The sequence below is a fragment of the Musa acuminata genome, chromosome BXJ1-7 (genome assembly GCF_036884655.1).
Source record: "Musa acuminata AAA Group cultivar baxijiao chromosome BXJ1-7, Cavendish_Baxijiao_AAA, whole genome shotgun sequence".
In the NCBI taxonomy this organism is placed as follows: domain Eukaryota; kingdom Viridiplantae; phylum Streptophyta; class Magnoliopsida; order Zingiberales; family Musaceae; genus Musa; species Musa acuminata.
In genome coordinates this window covers 38,729,565-38,749,752 of record NC_088333.1, presented here as the reverse complement: position 1 = coordinate 38,749,752, position 20,188 = coordinate 38,729,565, and the positions used below count along the sequence as shown (strand labels likewise).

General features: G+C 37.8%; 3 protein-coding genes across 4 annotated transcripts; all 3 read left to right on the top strand.

The window, feature by feature from the left end:
- The first annotated feature begins 557 nt into the window (after positions 1-557).
- On the top strand, positions 558-6,576 carry LOC103992375 (serine--glyoxylate aminotransferase). Its single transcript, XM_009412048.3, has 6 exons — positions 558-714; positions 2,422-2,683; positions 2,968-3,252; positions 3,489-3,855; positions 4,055-4,265; positions 6,280-6,576. The coding sequence occupies exons 2-6, from the start codon at positions 2,479-2,481 to the stop codon at positions 6,415-6,417; spliced, it is 1,206 nt and encodes a 401-aa protein (XP_009410323.2). The 5' UTR covers positions 558-714; positions 2,422-2,478; the 3' UTR covers positions 6,418-6,576.
- A 147-nt stretch (positions 6,577-6,723) lies between these two features.
- LOC135679261 (rho GDP-dissociation inhibitor 1-like) lies at positions 6,724-10,787 on the top strand. Its single transcript, XM_065192793.1, has 5 exons — positions 6,724-8,378; positions 8,506-8,572; positions 8,994-9,212; positions 9,318-9,442; positions 10,435-10,787. Exons 1-5 carry the CDS (start codon positions 8,085-8,087, stop codon positions 10,513-10,515), a joined length of 786 nt encoding a protein of 261 aa, XP_065048865.1. The 5' UTR covers positions 6,724-8,084; the 3' UTR covers positions 10,516-10,787.
- Positions 10,788-12,157: 1,370 nt separating this feature from the next.
- On the top strand, positions 12,158-13,682 carry LOC135680033 (anthranilate O-methyltransferase 3-like). Of its 2 annotated transcripts, none has more exons than XM_065194018.1 (4): positions 12,158-12,290; positions 12,397-12,804; positions 12,893-13,165; positions 13,272-13,682. In XM_065194018.1, exons 2-4 carry the CDS (start codon positions 12,448-12,450, stop codon positions 13,617-13,619), a joined length of 978 nt encoding a protein of 325 aa, XP_065050090.1. In that variant the 5' UTR covers positions 12,158-12,290; positions 12,397-12,447; the 3' UTR covers positions 13,620-13,682. The 2 variants fall into 2 exon arrangements, with proteins under 2 accessions (XP_065050090.1, XP_065050089.1); XM_065194017.1 differs by having other exon boundaries at positions 12,184-12,328.
- The last annotated feature ends 6,506 nt before the right edge of the window (positions 13,683-20,188 follow it).

Here is a 20,188-nt window from a genome sequence, read left to right as displayed (position 1 = left end):
TATAAGAAATCATCGAACGGGAGTCGCCAACCACGTCACCGATCGAGTCATATCGTTGACCATGGTAGCAGAAACGACGTGGCCTTGCGCGTGGGCCCGTGAGGTGCCACGTCAGCCGGGAGGTTTTATCGGTTGATTTGGTCTGGCCTGGAAACGGTGTTCTTGACCACAGAAAGCAGAGGTTTCTTTTATTTGATGGATTAATATTAATCCTCTCCTTTAAACAATTGATTACCCAATAAACGGGTGTTTATCCCGAAAAGAAACGATGACATGAAACGATAAGCATGCAACGTACGAAACCAGCAGCCTGACGCTTCCTCCCTCTCTATCTATCTATCTATCTATCTATCTATCCTGTGGGAAGGGTTTGACGTGGTGGTCTCTCGGGCGCAGGGATACGTGAGTGGCTCGCAGGCTGCCCATTATCCCTTCCGGCCGATGAATCCTCGAGCTGTGGCTGCCCTCCTTCGGATGATCCCAACCACAGCTCAATACTCACCCAGAGACGCATTTATCCTTCCAAGGACTTCTCCGCCGCAGGAATCCTCTTATCCGCCACGTCGGGGAGAGCTCGGATTGGGCCCCAGCTGACGCTTCCCTGCTCGTTCGCGTGCGTCGCACCACCCCCCATTCTGTGCCCTCCCTTCATATACAAGGATAGGCTTTTCCTCTGGCCTCACCTTCTCCTGCAAATCCGGAGGTGGACGAAGGGTATGCACACACACTCTCTCTCTCTATCTATCTGTCTATGGTAATCCACACACAACACACACAGAAGAGGAATTCTTTTGGAACTCCACAAGTCTGTGTTTGGTTTTAGCTTTAATTTTCATTTCTGCATCTCACCGTATTAAGCTGTTGTTTTAACTGGTAAACTGGTTCTCTTAATAATATCAAATTCATGTCATCTTGGTGAGGGCCGATGCTGTACTGCAAAAAGCATTTTTACTGCGGCCAAATCTTGTTTAGAACTTCTGTTGAAGGGTTCACCATGGGTAAATCATTTTCCTTGTTCACTTCTTGAGTATTGGCTACATAACTTCAGTCTATTGGCCTTTGGCTAATAAGTATATTCTCACTAGTTCAACATTGCCTGGTTTAGGTTAGAACTTGGAAAACACTGATGCAGTTGAAGTTTGGATGAGATTGGACCTAATATTAATTCCTTCAACCATGATTAAATCAAGCAGAGCAGTCTTGAGTGAGGCATTTTCTACTTATAATTCAACCTTATGTTGATGACTGATTAGTAGTAGGCTAATCTGGTTCAAGATTCTTGATTTGGATGAGTTGGAGGTTCCAATCATTTCTTACTCGAAATACAACCTAATGGAATCATAATAGCATAAATTCATTTATGTAGACAAAACAGAGTTACTGATATCAGCTATAGACTTTAGACAACCCACCACCTCTACGTATACCTTCTCATACTAAGATAGCTTATCTTGGATGGAGCTGATAGTATCATTTCCTAAATCTCAAATCTAAGGGATTTAGTTATCTGTTTTGGCTTGATGAGTGTGGATTGAGTCCAGCTTAATTTCTTAATCTGTCATAGATGTTTGCAGCATATATTTCTCTTGTTTGTGCATGATGTGAATATCAAAGCTAAATGTTAGTACAATAGTTAATATTTGTAAAAAATTGAATGACGAAATGAATTTAAGGTTGTGAAAATAAATTTCTTTATCCAGAAAACAAATCTTTGTTGCTTCATGGGGTCTGATATTGATGTTGTTGCAAAGTTATGTATTCCTTTGTCCACATATGTCATTTGGTATTAGTTATATGTACTCTTGTCTACATGCAAAAATATGTAGACTAGTAAACAGCAAGCATATCGACATTAATATAACTTTTATATGTGATAAGCTTATCAATGAAGTAGGAAAATCTTTTCATGTCTATCAGTAGATGCATACTTGGAGGAATCTTTTTCTGTCTTGATTGATGAATTTCTCGTTAAGTTGTGATTGTCCTAGATACCTGAGCTTCATTTCATAACTCACATGTACTGCAGTTCTTATAAAAATGGTTAACTTTATCAAAAAGTTAATGGAAGAGGAAAAAAGTTAACACAAGTGAAAACTTTTTCTAAAAGCAATCCTTGGTTCATTTGTTTCTTTTCACTGGATACTATGACTCAACTTCTGTAAGTAAATTGGTAAGAGAACATACCCTAGAAGATTGTCTTTCTCTTAATGAAATCAAAAGCTCAAGAAAAAGAGGAAAGAAGCTTCTTTTTGTTAACTTGTTCTTCATAATCTTTGTCCTATATTCTTCTGTGATGCCCTTGCATAATTAAAATTTGTTGCTTGCTCTTCTTTTCTTGCATCACTAGAACAGACATTGCACTTGGTGAACTGAAGCATAAGAAATGAGAAAGAGCTAAATATGCTTCATATTCTCTTTTAGGTGGGCTTTGTTGAGTAGAGCCATCTTCTTTGTCAGGAAGTTTTGCCAAAAGGAAAAATGGACTTCTTCTATGCACCTGGGAGGAACCATCTCTTTGTTCCAGGGCCTGTCAATATCCCCGAGCCAGTGATAAGGGCAATGAATAGGAACAATGAGGACTATCGCTCCCCTGCTGTGCCTGCACTAACAAAGACACTTCTTGAGGACGTTAAGAAGATCTTCAAGACGACAAGTGGTACCCCCTTCTTGATACCAACAACAGGTATAGTTTTCTTCTCTGTTCTATGTCTAAGAAAGACATGTTTCATGAGATTTGCTACATGATATATGGTTTGCTTTATTTGTTAAGTTCTATTGGCCAATTGTTGTAGGTAGGCAAAACTATCTTCGAAGATCATTACCATGATTATATCCTACTTGTATTCAACTCTAGCATAGTTATTTTGTCCATAAATTTTGACTTCAGTTTCATTTTTGTGGTCTTCTTTTTGATCTGGGGTGAAATTCACTGTATAAAGCTTCTTCTGATAACTGTTCTTTGACTAGGTACTGGGGCTTGGGAAAGTGCACTGACAAATACACTATCACCTGGTGATAAGATCGTGTCTTTTCTCATCGGTCAATTTAGTCTTCTCTGGATTGATCAACAACAACGCCTCAACTTCAATGTCGATGTAATAGAAAGTGAGTGGGGACGAGGTGCCGATCTTGATGCATTGGCATCTAAACTAGCAGCTGATTGGTCTCATTCAATCAAGGCTGTTTGCATTGTTCACAATGAGACAGCAACTGGAGTCACCAATAATCTGGCAACTGTGAGGAAACTGCTCGGTATGTATAAGAATTTTCGTCAGATTAATTCTCCGATTATTGATTTTCATTACATATACTTTCCGATGTCCTATCTTTCCATATATGCCTTGGATGCTACCTTTTTTTCTCACAAGTTGGAGTTTTCTCACATTCTTCTAACGTGTTTGTTTTTATCATTTTGTCCAATTTGTGATCATATTGTTTCTTTCTTTGATGGTCTATATTATGCTGATGCTATAGCTTTGCCTTTGCAGATGAGCACAATCATCCTGCATTAGTACTTGTGGATGGAGTTTCATCTATATGTGCTATTGACTTCCGCATGGATGAATGGGGAGTTGATGTTGCTTTGACAGGATCACAAAAAGCTCTTTCGATGCCTACTGGCATGGGAATTGTATGTGCTAGTCCTAAAGCACTTGAAGCTGCTAAGTCAGCCAAATCAGTAAGGGTTTTCTTTGACTGGAATGACTACTTGAAGTTCTATAAAATGGGAACTTATTGGCCCTACACACCTTCCATCCAACTGCTGTATGGGTTCAGAGCTGCTTTGGATCTTTTATTTGAGGAAGGCCTTGACAATGTGATCGCAAGGCACAGCCGACTTGGAAAAGCAACAAGGTATACAAATGGTTGCAGTTGATGTATATTCCTCAAGATTTTCTCTCTGTCAACTGTAATACCTTCAGTCTTTGTGTTTGTGGGAAACACTAGAAAACCAAAAGAGTTGTTCAATTCAGTAATTTAACTCTTGGTAGTTGCTGCATTCTTAAACTATGATTGCAAAATTTCATTCTTTTGAAAGAAGATGAACATGCAGGCTTGCTGTTGAGGCTTGGGGCTTGAAGAACTGTACACAGAAGGAGGAATGGTTTAGTGATACTGTCACTGCTGTGGTAGTTCCACACCATATTAACAGTTCTGATATTGTGAAGAGAGCGTGGGCACGATACAATCTGAGCTTAGGGCTTGGTCTTAATAAAGTGGCAGGAAAGGTGTTCAGGATAGGACACCTTGGCAACCTTAATGATGTATGGCTTCCTTTCTTCCCTTTTTTATTTAGTAATATTGCTTCTCTTCTAACTAGAATCTTGTGTATGTGTCTGAATTTATGAAACATGAGGCAATTGTTTTCTTTCTAACATTTGTTGGAGGTAGATCTAGACTCAAACTAGGAAAATTAATGAATTTTCCTTATTTTGTTCCATTCTAATCTTTGGGTTTGTACTGAATTCGTAGTTTACTTTAGCAGTTTCATAATTCCATAGTTCACTATCTTATGGTTGAAGAATTTACATATATATTTTTTCAATTGTAATGTGCTAAAGAAACAGCAAGTTCATCAATTTTTGCCTCCCCTAAATATTCTGCAGTCACCAATTTACCAATATGAATATAATCATTTCTGGCATGTATGCATTTTTATCTCCATTTCTCACAAATGTTCGCAAGACATTCAATAAAACTGTGTTTTTCTGATATCGGATTCTGAAAGGTACATTTTTCATTAAATTTCCTAGGTGACTCTTGCATTTGCATTGCTGCTAACTATTCCACTGTGAGTTAAGTTAATTGAGTTATGGCCTAAACTGACACTTAAGATCTAGGCTTCAGATCAGTTTTACCTGTCATTCACTTTATCAATGGTTAGCTTCGCTGCTTGTGTCAAACTTGCTCCTACATCTTTATTTCTGATTGAGATATCTTGTGTTAGTTATCTTCAAGTGAACTAAACTGAGTGTTATTCATTATAATAGTTCATATGTCAATTAGAAGTGAGCTATGATCAATCAAAAGATAAGGTTAGGTGCAATCATGATACTTGATATCATTCTTGTACTTTATGGACTTGAAAATTCATCTAACAGTTTCAGATGCTAAAGGAGACTATCTTTACACTAAACTGATGGTTTATTTGGATGATTTAGGGTTCAAAATGTTGCGTGGAAGTTGTGAACTAAAATAGTTTTCTTTAGCATATAACATCATGTCTAGGCTGAGAATTTCTTTAGCCATGTAATTGTGTTAGACTAATGATGCCTCAAGGTCCATCATTAATTAGCTATGTTATATCATATCATACGATAGCTGTTAGTTTGGAATTGCAGATTACTTTACAGCTAAACTGTAGTTACCGATTATATCAGGTAGGATTGGATAGTTATCTGCTGAATTTTTAAAGTTAAACTAAAGAGAATGAGTGTGACTAATTTGAAAACTATGTTAGAATTGGTATGCAAATAGGTGATCTAAATAACATTATATTGCGTATCTTGTTACTATCTACTTCATCATAAGCATGAGGGTTGTGGTGTTTGCATATTGCTGTGAACTAGATATTTGTAGCATGTCATTCATTTTATCAGGGGGATGCCAATAATATGCTAAAGTTAGTATTTAAGGCAAATTGAATCCCGACTAACATCTGTTATTCTGTGATGAAAACTAAAAAATATTGTTTTATCACATGCTGCAGGTCAATGCCACTAATTTGCATGAAGTAATTGTTTATTCCAATTATAACTAGTTCAAGCATCTTGCAAAGATTATGTAGTTCAGAGCAAGGAATCAAGGTCAAGTATCCAAGAAAAAAATGAGTGGGAAGGCAAAGTAGCCTATGCGATTGATCCATTACTAAAAATTGGATGATTCGAAAGGGAAGAGTAAGAAAAAGAGGAAAACTCACACAAAAGATTCTGCTAAAAGAATTCACAAAAAAAAACCAATAATTATTATTAGTAGAAAATATGATGGATTTAGTTGATTAAAAAGAATGCTAAGATAAAAATTCATGTACTTCTACTGGCAACAAAATCTTATTATTGGGACAGATTGCATTGTCCTCTAAAATCCACCATTTAATGATCTTGCGCATAGATTGTTTTCCACTGTAGTTTTCCCTACTCTGTTGCATTGCTCTCATGTGAACTTGTATACACTTTCATGGGTAGAACAGTTTCATACCAGAAGTTTGTGCTCTATAGGTAGGTAATGCAGCCAGTTGTTACTGTGTTTTGTTGACCATCCTCTTTTTGAGTTTTGCAGTTGCAATTGCTTGGTTGTTTGAGTGGTGTGGAAATGGTACTCAGAGATGTAGGATACCCAGTGAAGCTGGGAAGTGGAGTGGCTGCAGCGGCTGCTTACCTTCAGAACACCATCCCTATGATCTCTTCTCGGATATAACAACACCTTATCAATTTGGTCCCATGCCTGAACCAAGAAGCAACCAGAACAATTAGTGCTCTCTTTGGAGTCTCAGCCCTAAATGTATATTGGTAGATACATGATCCCTGTATTCCTTTGACTTTGCATAGCAGTAAATCATCTGTTTACTATATTTAATTTTGCTTCCTCATCAATTTTATGATGCATGAGTTCATAGTTGCTCAAGGACCCTTTTTACCAGAGTTACTTGATCTCTCAGAGATCTTTGTTCTAATACAGGTAATCCAAAGCCATAATTGTGGTGATTAACTATTTCTAAGTTGTGATTGTTTTAAAGGATTCAATGATGCTCCATTAAAGTATGTTTACATTTGAAGCATCAATCAGTGATCTTATTGTATATTAAACCTTCAGTTGTATTCAATAAAAATAGATGCATGCCATGTTCCCTCATCCATTAGTCTGATGTGAGTTAAGGATTTATATTTGACCCTCAAAACAATGATTCAGGGTTGTGGATTTGCATTGAGTCCCATGTGAAATTATTTTGGCTGAAGGCCTGCATCATCTTGAAAGAGATACCATTGGCATGTTCTGTAGTCACATGAATCCTTTGTTTCTGTGGTCACAGTGATGATGATTTAAGATCCACACTCAACCTCATGGCTCCATGGATTTTGTTCTTTTCTACAGGAAATCCTGAGTCACACAGATCTATGTATTGGGTACCATGAAGTCATGGACTCATTTGCTCCATAGACAAACAGTGATTTCTCCTAGGAAGAAATCCCTTGAGTTGGTACTCATCCAACATTCTACTAACATTAAATGAAACTTCATCATGACAAATCTAGAACATGTATGTCTAAAAATTGAGGAGCAACACAATTGTTCTTGATGAAACCTCTGATGAAAAAATGGATATCTTTGGATTGAAAAGATGGTGAAAAAGATAGAATTAAACCACTGACAATTAAATCTTCTCATGATTTCTATTTTATTTTTTCTGTTTCTTTTACCTTGTTACTGAATCTTGAACCTTCTCTGCAGTAGAACAATTCTCAGAGCCTTAAATTATGACATGAATAGAATGATCCACACCCTGTCCTTGTCTCATTCATACAGTCTTGTAAACTACAAGATCTAAACAACAAGATGTTGATGCTGCGCACAAATATGGATCCCACAACTATATGCGACTCAGCTTACTAAAACTCATTTGTAGTGCTCAAGATGCATCTGTTCTGGAACCAATCTCTCTCCGGAAGTGGCCTTCACGTTCTCTGCACACCTCTCCTCTTCCTTTTCAATGCAGAAAACACCCACCTTTCTTACATCCTTTCCTCTTCCACCAATTCAACTTCTCTCGATTAGTCTCTGTTTGTTCTTGCATTTGCCGTGCTGGCGCTTCTCGGCTGCTGACTTCCGTCTGTTCTGAGCCCAAATCTAATCTAAGCTTTCGTATTTTATTGCTTATCACGCAGGAAATCTTTCAAGTTGCCAGCATTTTGTGTCTCCGTTCTCTTATCCTTTCTTTTCGGGGTCTCTCATTTGCGTTTGTGAGAGAGTCTTCGTTTGTGTTCCTCGACATTAGTGGTTGGGTTGATACCTTGCCCTCTGTTTCTGCTCTGTTTTTTGTGTTCGTATTCTTTTTCTGGCTCTGTTGTCCATGAGCTGGGGGCGCCATGTCGTTGGTCACGGGAGCTCTCTCCAGCTCTAAGATGTTGGGTTTGGAGGACAGCGGAGAGATTGCTGAGAAAGGAGCGATCTTGATGGGGAAGGAGGGAGAAGAGGAGCAGAAGAGGGTAAACGGCCATGACAGTGAGGAAGCCGGAGAGGAGGAGAGGCTCAACAGGCAGATGAGCGAGATGTCTCTTTATGGAACTGAGGAGGAGGAGGAGGATGAAGAGGGGAAAGGTGCCAAAGGGATCGAGTTGGGTCCTCGGGTCAGCCTCAAGACCGAGATAGAGAAGGACAAGGTCTGCCTCCATTCTTCGTCCCCTGCTTTGCTTCCATCTGCTAACTCATCAGGCCTTCCTCTCTCGCTATGGCCGTGAAGTATGGGTTATTCTTACTGTCATCTTCTTGAATCGCTTTCGGGTGCAGGACGACGACAGCCTGAGGAGGTGGAAGGAGCAGCTTTTGGGAAGCGTCGATTTGAATTCTGTGGGAGGTAAGCACACTTCCTTTGCTTTTGTTTTATGGTGTTCCCTATAGTTGTTCCAAAGTGCCTCTTTTCTTACTCAAATTTAGTGCCTCTTCTTTTTCTCCAATCTTTCTATTTCTTGCAGAGGAATTGGTGGTTTGAGATCTTTCTCAAAATCAACTGTCTTTTGAGCTGTGCCTGTCTGTCACATTCTTTCTTCCGCTACATATACCTTTAAGCTTCCATAAGATTCAGAAAATGATACATATTTTGATGACTGAGAAAAAAATTATTTTTCTTGTTCTTTTTGGCATTCAAAGTTGTCTTTATATGTTGAGTTTCCTCTCTACTACTGAAGTTTTGAGATATGCAACCTGCATTGTTCCTTCTTTTTACTTTGGCTGGCATGGTGTTCCTTCATCTCAGTTTATCGATTTGTTCTTCCTAGAAAACTTGGAGCCAGAAGTTAAGATCCTGAGCCTTTCCATCCTTTCTCCCGGTCGACCTGACATTGTCCTGCCACTTCCTGTTGTCCCTAATTCCAAAGGTGTGTGGTTTACTCTGAAGGAAGGTAGCCATTACAGACTCAAATTCGCCTTCGCCGTCAGCAACAACATTGTCTCTGGCTTGAGATACACAAACACAGTTTGGAAGACTGGTGTTAAGGGTGAGCTTAATGTCTAACTACTGAACTCTTCTTGGAATTGAAATCTTGATTCTAAAAGCTTTCTCCAAACAATTTGGTATTGATGACTTCCATTTTCTAATACAGTGGAAAGAACAAAAGAAATGCTTGGTACCTTCAGTCCTCAGCCGGAGCCTTACACATATGAGACTCCAGAAGAGACAACCCCATCTGGTCTCTTTGCCAGAGGATCATATTCTGCAAGAACTAAGGTATCTGAGCCTTTTAGATCTTTGGTGTATTCTTCACTGTAGCAGAGCATTTTGATATAGTCTCAAATGGTTTTATGTGTTTTTTGAATGTAATTAGTTGCTAATTCTTGATCTATGATGGAAATGTAATGTTGGAGATCAAAAAGTCATGTCAACTGGAAACAAAATGGTAGCCTCTGGATTTCCACCTTTTCTTCAAAGAAGAGAAAACAAAAGCCATGTCAGTGCCATTTTGGCAACTTCATTGATGCTCATGTCAACTATATGGGCACATCAGACCCATATAGGGGTGGTAGATCACCATGGAGGATGAACTGACAATAGATGCAAAAGTGCCATAGCAAGGATTCAAAAAGAGTCTGAATACACACCACCAAGCTTACGGGTGGGTGTTTAACTGTATTTAGATGACCAAAATGGTAGCCTCTGGATTTCCACCTTTTCTTGAAAGAAGAGAAAACAAAAGCCATGTCAGTGCCATTTTGGCAACTTCATTGATGCTCATGTCAAGTTTATGGGCACATCAGACCCATATAGGGGTGGCAGATCACCATGGAGGATGAACTGACAATAGATGCACAAAGTGCCATAGCAAGGATTCAGAAAGAGTCTGAATACACACCACCAAGCTTACCGGTGGGTGTTTAACTGTATTTAGATGACCAATATATTGGATAAGTAGTAGAAATATTGAATCGTATGAAGTTTTATATCACTAGAAATCATCAGGACATGTTGGATCGCTGTCGTGACAGACCGAATTGTTCTTCAAAAAATTTGTTGAAGTTTCAGAGAAAGGTGCTGACTCTTTTGTTAAGCTGTTCAATTACTACACTCTTCTTCTAGAATTAGAAGTAATTCTAATTCTATTTTTTGTTTCTTTTAAGTAGAAACACTAAATTGTGTTGTAATCGTGGACATTTTGATGAGTTGCTTAAGCTGAACACTGAGACTGCAGTTTGCTTACTAAGAACTGAACCTTCCTGTATCAGTTTGTCGATGATGATGGCAAGTGCTACTTGGAGATCAATTACAGCTTTGACATACGTAGGGAATGGCCATCAACTGGATGAGAATGGTACTTCAGCAGCTTTGAACAAATCTCAGAAAATTACAGAAAGAAAAGGCTAAAAATAACTCATGAGGGAGAATTATCCATCAGTGTGCTTAGTGTACTCTTCTTTATCCTTGTCTTCTGTGATCTCTTGTTTCATTTCCAATGCCAATGTGCAATTCCATTGCATCTGAAGGAACCCATTCCATTGTTTCAACATCATTTCCTTTTTGTGAGATTCAATCATCTGTATATTATTATTAGTTAATTGGTTTCTTCAGTGTGTTGATACATGCATGCCAGTTTTCTGTAGTGTTAGCCATCTTGGTTGGTTCTCATTAATTAAGTGCCTTTCTTTCATTTATTTTATGACGATGATGATGATGACGACGACGACGACAACAGTGTGGTTGTATATCATCGGGAGGCATCACTTATTTCATAGTGAAGATTTTGATATCTAAAGACTCAGAATTCATTCACCTCCCCTTTTCCTAATTAAGCTGCAATTTGTTGCACCTCTTGTTGGAGGTTGTCATCTTATATATACCGTTGAAGGATTTCACAAAGCACCCAAATTTGGCCTATTTGTCAAAATATATGAATATTAAGTGTTAGAATTTAATATAAATTGATTTCTATTTTAACTTTTTGGGATTAAGGATTACTTGGTCACAATCTTCATTATGATTTTGAAATAAATTTAAGCTTGAATCTTGTATTAGTCTCTCCCCTTTAGTTAATATACGCCATATATTTATAATTCTCTTTTCCTCTCTCACTTTACCCGTCATCACTTGAACATAATATTTTAACACTCGAATTAATTAGCACATCATTACACAAATGATAGATTTGAATTTCAACTCCATGTATAAATGTATGTTATTTAATGTAATAAAAAATAATTTTTATATCTTTTGAAAAAACATAGTGCGCATGTATTCATTCCCTCAACTCAATTAAGCGAAATAAGAGCTATAAATGTACTGTATTAATTTAAGAAAAAATAATTACATATCATCTCTTATAATTAGTTATCTTTAGTCTTTAAATCTCTATATTTTTAAAAGTTATATTCGAATCTTTATACTTATAAAATTAAAATATTTAATTTTATTTCTCCTTACGTCGTTGAGATAGAAATATCACATGTGCTCAATAATAAACCCGATAATTTTTCAATCAATAGAGTTGATAGTATAGGAAAGAATGAGATTAAATTTTTTACTTCCATAAGTATAAGGATTTTAATATAACTTTAAAAAATACAACAATAGAAACATTAAATATAACTAATTATAAGGGATAACTTTTAATTAAAAATCATTTATTAATTCAACAAGTGTATGTGGCATCTAAAAAAACAAAAGAAGGATGCTGAGCAATCGTGGGCCATGTGAAGAACTCCACGTTGACCGGGCAACCGACTATTTTGCAGTCATAGTAAAACGATATATTTGCACTCATCGTCCAATAGTTGCATTAAACTAAAGCAAATCCAATTAAAGCTTCTCTGACATCATGTGGCCTTCAGCTGTTGTGTCTGACACCATCTGCCCAATCAGGTCTGAATTCAGACGCCGTGAGAATTATTTATGGAGTGAGAGGTGAGTCATATAGTAATTTAGGATTTCTCCGTTAGAACAGTGGAATTCTTTCTAGCGGAGAGTCGCCTATATATATGTATGGTTCCGCTGCCTAAAGCTCAGCGCTTACAACAAGTTATTAGAAAGATAAGGGGTGTAGATATGGTCATTAAGGAAGAGCGAGTCCTTCACATGGTTGGAGGAGGTGGGGAAACCAGCTACGCCGCTAATTCCAGACATCAAGTTAGTCGTCTCCCTCGAAGTAGTATTATTAGTTGAATCTTCGGTTTACTACGTTGCTTTGTGTGCAGGAGAAAGCGATTTATCGAACAAAGCCCATATTGGAGACCGCCATAGCAGAGATGTACAGGAGGACGCCGCTCCCCGAGAGGATGGTCGTCGTCGACCTCGGTTGTTCGTGGGGTCCGAACACCTTTCTTGTGGTCTCTGAGGTGCTTGGCATCGTCGGTGACCTATGTCGAAGGCTGGAGCAGAAGCCACCGGAGATCCAGTTCTTCTTGAACGACCTCCCGGGAAATGACTTCAATAATGTCTTCCGGTCTTTGGAAAGATATGAGAAGAAGATGGAGGAGGAGAAGGGGGACCTGCTCGTGCCTCATTACGTTGTGGGCGTTCCCGGTTCCTTCTACGGGAGGCTTTTCCCGTGTAACACTGTGCACTTATTCCACTCTTCCTACTGTCTCATGTGGCTCTCTCAGGTCGATCACTACTGCGCTTTCTCGTGTCATGCATGCGGTGTTGCACTGAGTTGATGTTCTACTAATGATCATGAAATATGCGTCTTAGGTTCCACAAGGTCTCGAGAGTGAGAAGGGTGTTCCGCTGAACAAGGGCAACATCTATATTGCGGAGAACAGTCCACCCCAAGTCGTGAAAGCATACCAAGAACAACACCGGAAGGACTTCTCCACGTTTCTCAAATCCCGTTACGTAGAACTAAGCATCGGAGGAGGAATGGTATTAACATTCCTAGGAAGAAAAAGCAAACACCCAGCCACTGACGAGCTAAGCTATCTTTGTGGATTTATAGCAGAGGCCCTTAACGCAATGGTCTCACAGGTACCTCAAATCTTCACCTTACGGAGTAGTGAGAACATTGTATTACTTGCGTCGTAAGGAAGGTTAAAGAAGAGAAGTGACCCGAGTTATTGTTTATTGAGTTCAGGGAATCATATCAGAAGACAAAGTGGACACCTTCAATTTGCCAATTTATGGAGCTTCGATGCAGGAAGTGAAGTCAGTGATAGAGGAGGAAGGTTCATTTGATGTAGAGAAAGCGGAGAGCTTCGAGTCCAGTTGGGATCCGTTTGACGACTCCGACAATGTACTCGATGGGAAGAATGTGGCAAGCACTTTACAGGCAGTGATGGAGCCCTTGATTTCACATCATTTTGGGGATGCCACACCCCATGCATTATTCTCACTAGTCGCCGATAATATTACTGCAAGGCACCTCCTAAAAGACAAATGCAACTACACCGAGTTAGTCTTTGCCTTGAGGAGGAAAGCTTGAAGGCCTGCATGCATTACAATGATAATTCGCTGTCTAGATATAGGAACACGATATGTTGATACTTATTTGCATGTCTCCTGCTCAATCAAAAGATATCTGACTGGATTTAGATCGGTCGAATAGAAGTGAGCCTTCGAATCAGTTTTACTTACTACGATTGGAGAATGAAAACAAATTGGCTTAAAGAACAGTAATAGCTTGTCGTCATGTCACCGCGGACACGGACATCGAGATTGGGCGCTCGCAGTTGGCATGATGGCATGAAGGTGAGAGTATCATTCTCAAACATTTATTTAGAAAGTAGTCGAAAAAACCCTGAAGGCATCAAACCAAGTGGGAGAATTCTTTTTAATTTGAAAAATATATACATTCTGCATACTTTCTCTCAGTTTTGGTTCGAAGATATTGATACGGTAAATTCTAGGGCTACCCCGTACGGTAACAATTAGCCGTCATGTTAGGACCGATGTGGAGCCTCAGGATTGATATGGTACATCACATCAATATAGCACCTCAGACTCGAGTGGGACGATTGCCTGTCTCGCGCTATCCGAGGTCGTACAAGGTAGTGCCGCATAGCACAAAGCCACTCCGAAAAGTTTGGAACGATGCCGCGCAGTGCAGATTCATGCAGGTCGGTCAATGCTCGCACAGTAGGTACAAGCCGCCGCTTGAGGAGTCGACCGCTATTTACCGATCACATACAATTAACTCTCGTTCGCAGGTATAAAAGCCGACCCCTTGATCGGCATCAAGGGAGGCACTTCGGACATTCGATCCCTTTATCCACACAATACTAACTTAAGCTTCGGAGGAGTCGAGTCGAAAAATCTCCTTTTCAACCTCGGCCTGTGTACAAGAGCCCAATGATAAAGAAGTAGGCCACTCACCACAAATGAAGATCGCTTTCGGGAGACGGTGTCAAACTGACCCGATGCTCGCTTCCACCACCCGAGCATTTGCATTGGCAACCTTACGTATTTGGGATTGTATCAAACTATGTTGACCCCTCGACCACGGTGTAAGGGTTCACCAACAGATAGAATATGCTTGTATCTTATATCTTACTTTTAGTAAATAACCTGGTTGAATCGATAAAACACTTTCGATGGCTAAGTTAATATACTATCAAAAGTTTGTAAATCAGAGAGTATTACCCATTAGATGCATATGTCTAATAAGTGTTTCGATTTAATATGTTAAATTTTTTACTAATAAAATATTAATGACCTTATCAATACCCATACATATGTCTAATAAGTGAATATTTTTCTAAAAAACTTAGGAGCGAACTACACGGAAGAGATTTGACCGATGAGAGTCATGATCACCTTTCCCGATGTGATGTGCATGCTGAAGACAATGAACTTTGCGACTGAGTTGGATTTGCCCAGTCAGACTGCTATGGATCAGAATGGTCGGGGATTGATTGGGAATCATCATGATTATTTTTTGGTTTGGTTTGGTTGAGATCAATTCGTGTATTCTAAATCGGTCGGAAATATTGGCAATCCGTAGGAATTAGATGAAGGGGTTGTCCGAGCTTCATCCTGCAACAAGCTTCCCTTACAAGCAACGAATTCAAGAACCGGCATGCATGCTTATATAAGTTGATGAGAGAAGAATGAGAAAAACCACTTGTTGCTGACAGAAGAATGAGCCAAACCACTTATTGAGATCGGGCCTCTCTCTATATTCTAAGGTCGGAATTCTCGACTTGAGCGGATGAGGGTTGTTGACATCTCTACCTTAAAGTTGTGCCCCCCCTTCCCTTCCCGGTTGAAGCGAGATCAGTTTTGAGAAGCTTGACGCCGTATGAACTTTACTTGATTTCATGCTCTTTTAGTTTGCTTATATTATATGAGCTCATCGTAGTAAATCGACTAATAATCCACCCTGTCAAATCCGACTTAAATTGAATTAATTTATTGAACTGAATCGATTCATTTAAAATTTATATATTTTTAAAATTATTTAAAATTAGACACTGATTAATAAGTTTTGAACCGATTCGATTAAATAGATCCCAAATGATTTTCGATTCGGAGAGCATTATCTTAATCGAGCCAAACTATTTTTTCGATTTGATTCATTTTGACTCGAACCAATTTGAATAGGCATCTCTAAGATATAAAAAGGTCATTGAATATTAAAATTTTAAAGGAGAGAGGATATTTAATGAAGGTGGAGAATGCCTTTATATTGCATCATTTGTGATGTAGTCATGTTGGATATGATAGGCAATAATTGAGCAGTAATTAACTGTTGCACAACAGCTTAAAGATTAGTGTTATGATGTGGAGTTCTAAGAGATAGAGGGCAAAATTATTTAGCTGTTTCTCGAAACCTCAAGTTATTCCATGTGTTAGACATAAATCTTATTAGGATAAGATAAGATGTTAAATCATTGTTGGTGTTGACATTGACGGATTACTCTATGTAAATTTGTCTATACATGATCAAAGAATATGAGGAACTCATCCAACTCAGATTGGGACCTGCATCCTGTATCATCACTTCAAGATGGACAACCATAGTTATCTATAATGGAGCTCTAGATAGGAGACTTTTACAAGTCATTCGAAATATCAAGGAGGAGTCTTACATAAATTTAAATATTTTGATGGACTAAGACTAAATTTTAGATTAGTGATTCAGGTAAAAGTATAGTCCTTAGGATTTATTCCTATTAATACATATTGAGTCTTTAAGGTTCTTGTAAGAGGTAGAGGTAGAGGTAGAGGTAAGATACTTTTGAGTGTTCTTGAGAGTTTTACTCTAGTGAATTTATTAGGATTGAGAAAAAAGTTCTTTTTATTTATGTGAGAGAGTATACGAAGGGTTTTTGGCTTGAATTTAGATTAACTCAAGGGAGAGTGATCCTTGTACTAATTTTTCGTATATATTGAAAAAAATAATTTTTTTCACAAATATAGGTAAGGAGTTATCTATCAATACGAAATCTTTTATCGACTTTCTAGTATATTGTTTTGATTGTTAATTTTAGAGATTTTTTTTATTTTAATTTTTCTCTCTCATCTCAACAAATGGTATTAGAGCTCGAAAGATTTAATAATCATATATGCAATAATGATTTAGTTGATTTTAAGCTTCTAAAATCAATCGATTTTTTTCTCCCATCTAAGCTTCGAATTGTTTAAGCCGTTTGACAAACTTAATCTCATTAAATTTCTTAAGTTTAAGGAACATGGTCATTCTACTAAGATTTAGAATTAAACCTAAGGGAATAAAGCAAATGCATAATATTCATAAAATAAAATTTAAAAATCTTTATGGTTACAAATATTGATTTAATGAAATAGAAAAGTAAGTTGATTATATTTAAAATATTGGTTATGAAGTTCGGTTAAGAGAAATAGATGTCACAAATAATTATGATAATAATATAACACAATATAAATATAATTGCAATTGTATCACAATTATCAAATATTATTTATTGAATTATAAGAGATAAAATGTATTAATAATTTATTGAATTACTATTCCTCAAATCTTCACACTGAGGAATAGTAAGACATAAATATGCTCATGTTGGGCTGACAGCCCATATTCAGCCCATAGCTCATCTCCTCTTAATCTAACCTTAATTTATATTAGGAGAGGTGTGGTAGCTGCGAAAATAGGCATAAATAGGGCAGCAATGAGGGCAGTAAGAGAGATCTTACAACAGCAAAAAGGAAGAGAAAAAGACAGAAATCAAAGGAGAAAGAAAGGGAAGAAAACAAGGACAACACAGAGAGACTGTTCTCAATCATCTAGCAGTGCTTTCATCTTAGGTTAGATCAGATCAACAGTAGATTCTTACTATGATTACTTAGAGAGAATTAGGGAGGATTTAGATATTGTGCACAGTGACGTAATCCTTGTATCCCAGTTATTCTCTTGTGATTGTTGCTAGAGTTTTGGGTAAGAGATTGAGATTTTTATATTCATTATTATTATAGTGGATTATCTCTAATTTGCCCCATGGTTTTTAGCCTTCACATTGGAGGGGTTTTCCACGTATATCTTGGTGTTTTATTTGATTGTGATTCCATTTAATTTCGTTGTGTGTTATGGCCTGCTAGTATTTGTTCATATATAAAAGTTATTTCTCTTTATAACCCATCAACTGGTATCAAAGCAGGGTTGTAGTGATTTAATTTTGTATTAGAACATGGAGGCTAGTAATTTTTTTCGCATGATTAGTTTGATGGAAACAATTGGATGATATGAAAACCAAGAATGGAAGATCTCTTATATTGCAAAGATTTATATGAACCTTTGCAGGAGGATAGTGCAAAACCCACAACTATGATAGATGATGAGTGGAAGAGGTTAGATCGAAAAACAATTGGGTTTATTCGACAGTGGCTTGATGATAGTGTCTTTCACCATGTTTTTACTGAAATTTCTACATATTCTCTTTGGAAAAAGTTAGAAAGTCTCTATGAAAAAAAACAGCTGGTAACAAAGCTTTTTTGATCAGAAAACTTATGAACCTAAAATATAAAGAGGGTGATTCTATTGCTGAGAATTTGAATAAAATACAGAGTATTACTAACCAGTTCTCTTCTATGAAAATGTCTCTTGATGATGAGTTGCAGGCATTGTTACTTCTCAGTTCATTATTAGAAAGCTGGGAGACACTAGTGGTTTCCCTTAGTAATTCTGCACCAGATTGTGTTGTCACCATGAGTTAAGTAACAAGCAGTTTGTTGAATGAGGAGTTGAGAAGAAAAAAATCAACGACATCTCAAAATGATTTATAGGCACTTATCTCATAGAACAGAGGAAGGTCAAAGTCTAGAAGCTGTTCACGCATAGGTAGAAGCAAGTCAAGATCAAGAAAAGATATTGTTTGCTATAACTGTGGTGAGAAAGGATATTACAAGAATCAATGTAATCAACCTAAAAAGAATAAGAAAAAGAGAAAAGAAGTAGAGTCTACAGAGTCAAAAGATAATATCATAGCTACAGAGTGGTGATTATTTGATTTTGTCTCCTTCTAATGATAGTTTTTCTTGTATGTGTCAGGATCTTGAGTGGGTGATTGACACATATGCTTCTTATCTTGCTACACTACGGAGAGAGTTTTTTACTACTTACAGGTTTGAAAATTTTGGTGTTGTTAAGATGGGCAATTATGGCACGGCAGACATCATTGGCATGGGTGATATCAATTTAAAGACCAACCTTGGTTGCAAGTTGGTACTTAAGGATGTGTGGCATGTGGTTGACTTGAGGCTGAATTTAATTTCAATTGGAAGGCTAGATGATGAAGACTATGATAACATATTTCATAGAGGGCAATGGAAACTCAGTAAGGGTTCTCTTATTGTGGCTAGTGGAAAGAAATGTCATACTTTGTACATGTTGTAGGCTAATGCTTGTGGTGAGTAGTTAAATGCTATAGAGAAAGACTTTAGCATGGAGTTGTGGCATAGGCGACTGTGACACATGAGCGAGAAGGGGCTGCATGCTCTTTCCAAGAGAGAGATATTACCAGACCTCAAAGGTACACATTTGAACTCTTGTATTGATTGTTTGGCTGGTAAACAACATAGAGTTTCATTTGCTAGTCCTGCTTTGTCTAGAAAAATGCATACCTTAGACTATGTTTATACAAATATATGTGGTCTTTTGAGGACAAAAACACCTAGTGAATATGTTGATGTTCCTAGTATAAGTGGTGCACTTTATTTTGTCACTTTTATAGATGAATTTTCTAGGAAGGTTTGGGCCTATACTTTGAAGACCAAAGATCAGTTGATTAATGTCTTTAAAGAGTTTCATGCCAGGGTTGAAAGGGAGACAAAAAGACAATTGAAATGCATAAGATCAGATAATGGTGGTGAGTACACAGGATTGTTTAATGATTATTGCAGGTCACATGAGATCCAACATGAGATGACAGTTCCTAGTACACCTCAGTATAATGCAATTGCAGAGAGGATGAACTGTACCATCATGGAAAAGATCAGATATATGTTTTCACAGGCCAAGCTACCCAAAAAGGTTTTGAGATGAGGCTTTGACAACTACAGTTGATGTGATCAACTTTTCACCATTTACAATCCTAGATGGTGATGTTGCAGAGTATGTATGGTCAGGGAAAGATGTTTCCTACAAGCATTTGAGAGTGTTTGGTTGTCATGCATTTATATATGTTCTAGACAATGAGAGGTTAAAGCTGGATGGTAAGACTAAAGAATGTATTTTTCTTGGTTACTCACATGATCAGTTTGGTTACAGGCTTTGGGATCCAAAAAAGTAGAAGGTGTTTAGAAGCAGAGATGTAGTCTTCTTTAAGGATCAAACCTTGGAGGATTTGAAGAAGAAGGTACTAGCCAAGACTTCTGCAAAAGGGTTAGCAGATTGTGATGGGGGATGTTGAATCTCATATTTTGATGATGAAACCACTTGATATATGTTTATGATTTAATCTGCGTTTTAAGTGACACAGGATACTTCGATCAGGATGAGACAATTAAAGCAGGAAAATCATGTTGGGCCGGAGGAACATGTCAGAAGATTGGACGTCGGGCCGGTGGATCGATCGACGT

What these genes read in the sequence shown, in the direction of transcription:
- LOC103992375 (XM_009412048.3), top strand. Translation starts at nt 2,479, where the DNA reads ATGGACTTCTTCTATGCACCTGGGAGGAACCATCTCTTTGTTCCAGGG. An exon ending in CTTCTTGATACCAACAACAG is followed by an intron (nt 2,684 to 2,967) that starts GTATAGTTTTCT and finishes TTCTTTGACTAG; the next exon opens with GTACTGGGGCTTGGGAAAGT. An exon ending in ACCTTGGCAACCTTAATGAT is followed by an intron (nt 4,266 to 6,279) that starts GTATGGCTTCCT and finishes TGAGTTTTGCAG; the next exon opens with TTGCAATTGCTTGGTTGTTT.
- LOC135679261 (XM_065192793.1), top strand. Translation starts at nt 8,085, where the DNA reads ATGTCGTTGGTCACGGGAGCTCTCTCCAGCTCTAAGATGTTGGGTTTG. An exon ending in CCGAGATAGAGAAGGACAAG is followed by an intron (nt 8,379 to 8,505) that starts GTCTGCCTCCAT and finishes TTTCGGGTGCAG; the next exon opens with GACGACGACAGCCTGAGGAG. An exon ending in CGATTTGAATTCTGTGGGAG is followed by an intron (nt 8,573 to 8,993) that starts GTAAGCACACTT and finishes TGTTCTTCCTAG; the next exon opens with AAAACTTGGAGCCAGAAGTT.
- LOC135680033 (XM_065194017.1), top strand. Translation starts at nt 12,185, where the DNA reads ATGGTTCCGCTGCCTAAAGCTCAGCGCTTACAACAAGTTATTAGAAAG. An exon ending in CCGCTAATTCCAGACATCAA is followed by an intron (nt 12,329 to 12,396) that starts GTTAGTCGTCTC and finishes CTTTGTGTGCAG; the next exon opens with GAGAAAGCGATTTATCGAAC. An exon ending in TTAACGCAATGGTCTCACAG is followed by an intron (nt 13,166 to 13,271) that starts GTACCTCAAATC and finishes TATTGAGTTCAG; the next exon opens with GGAATCATATCAGAAGACAA.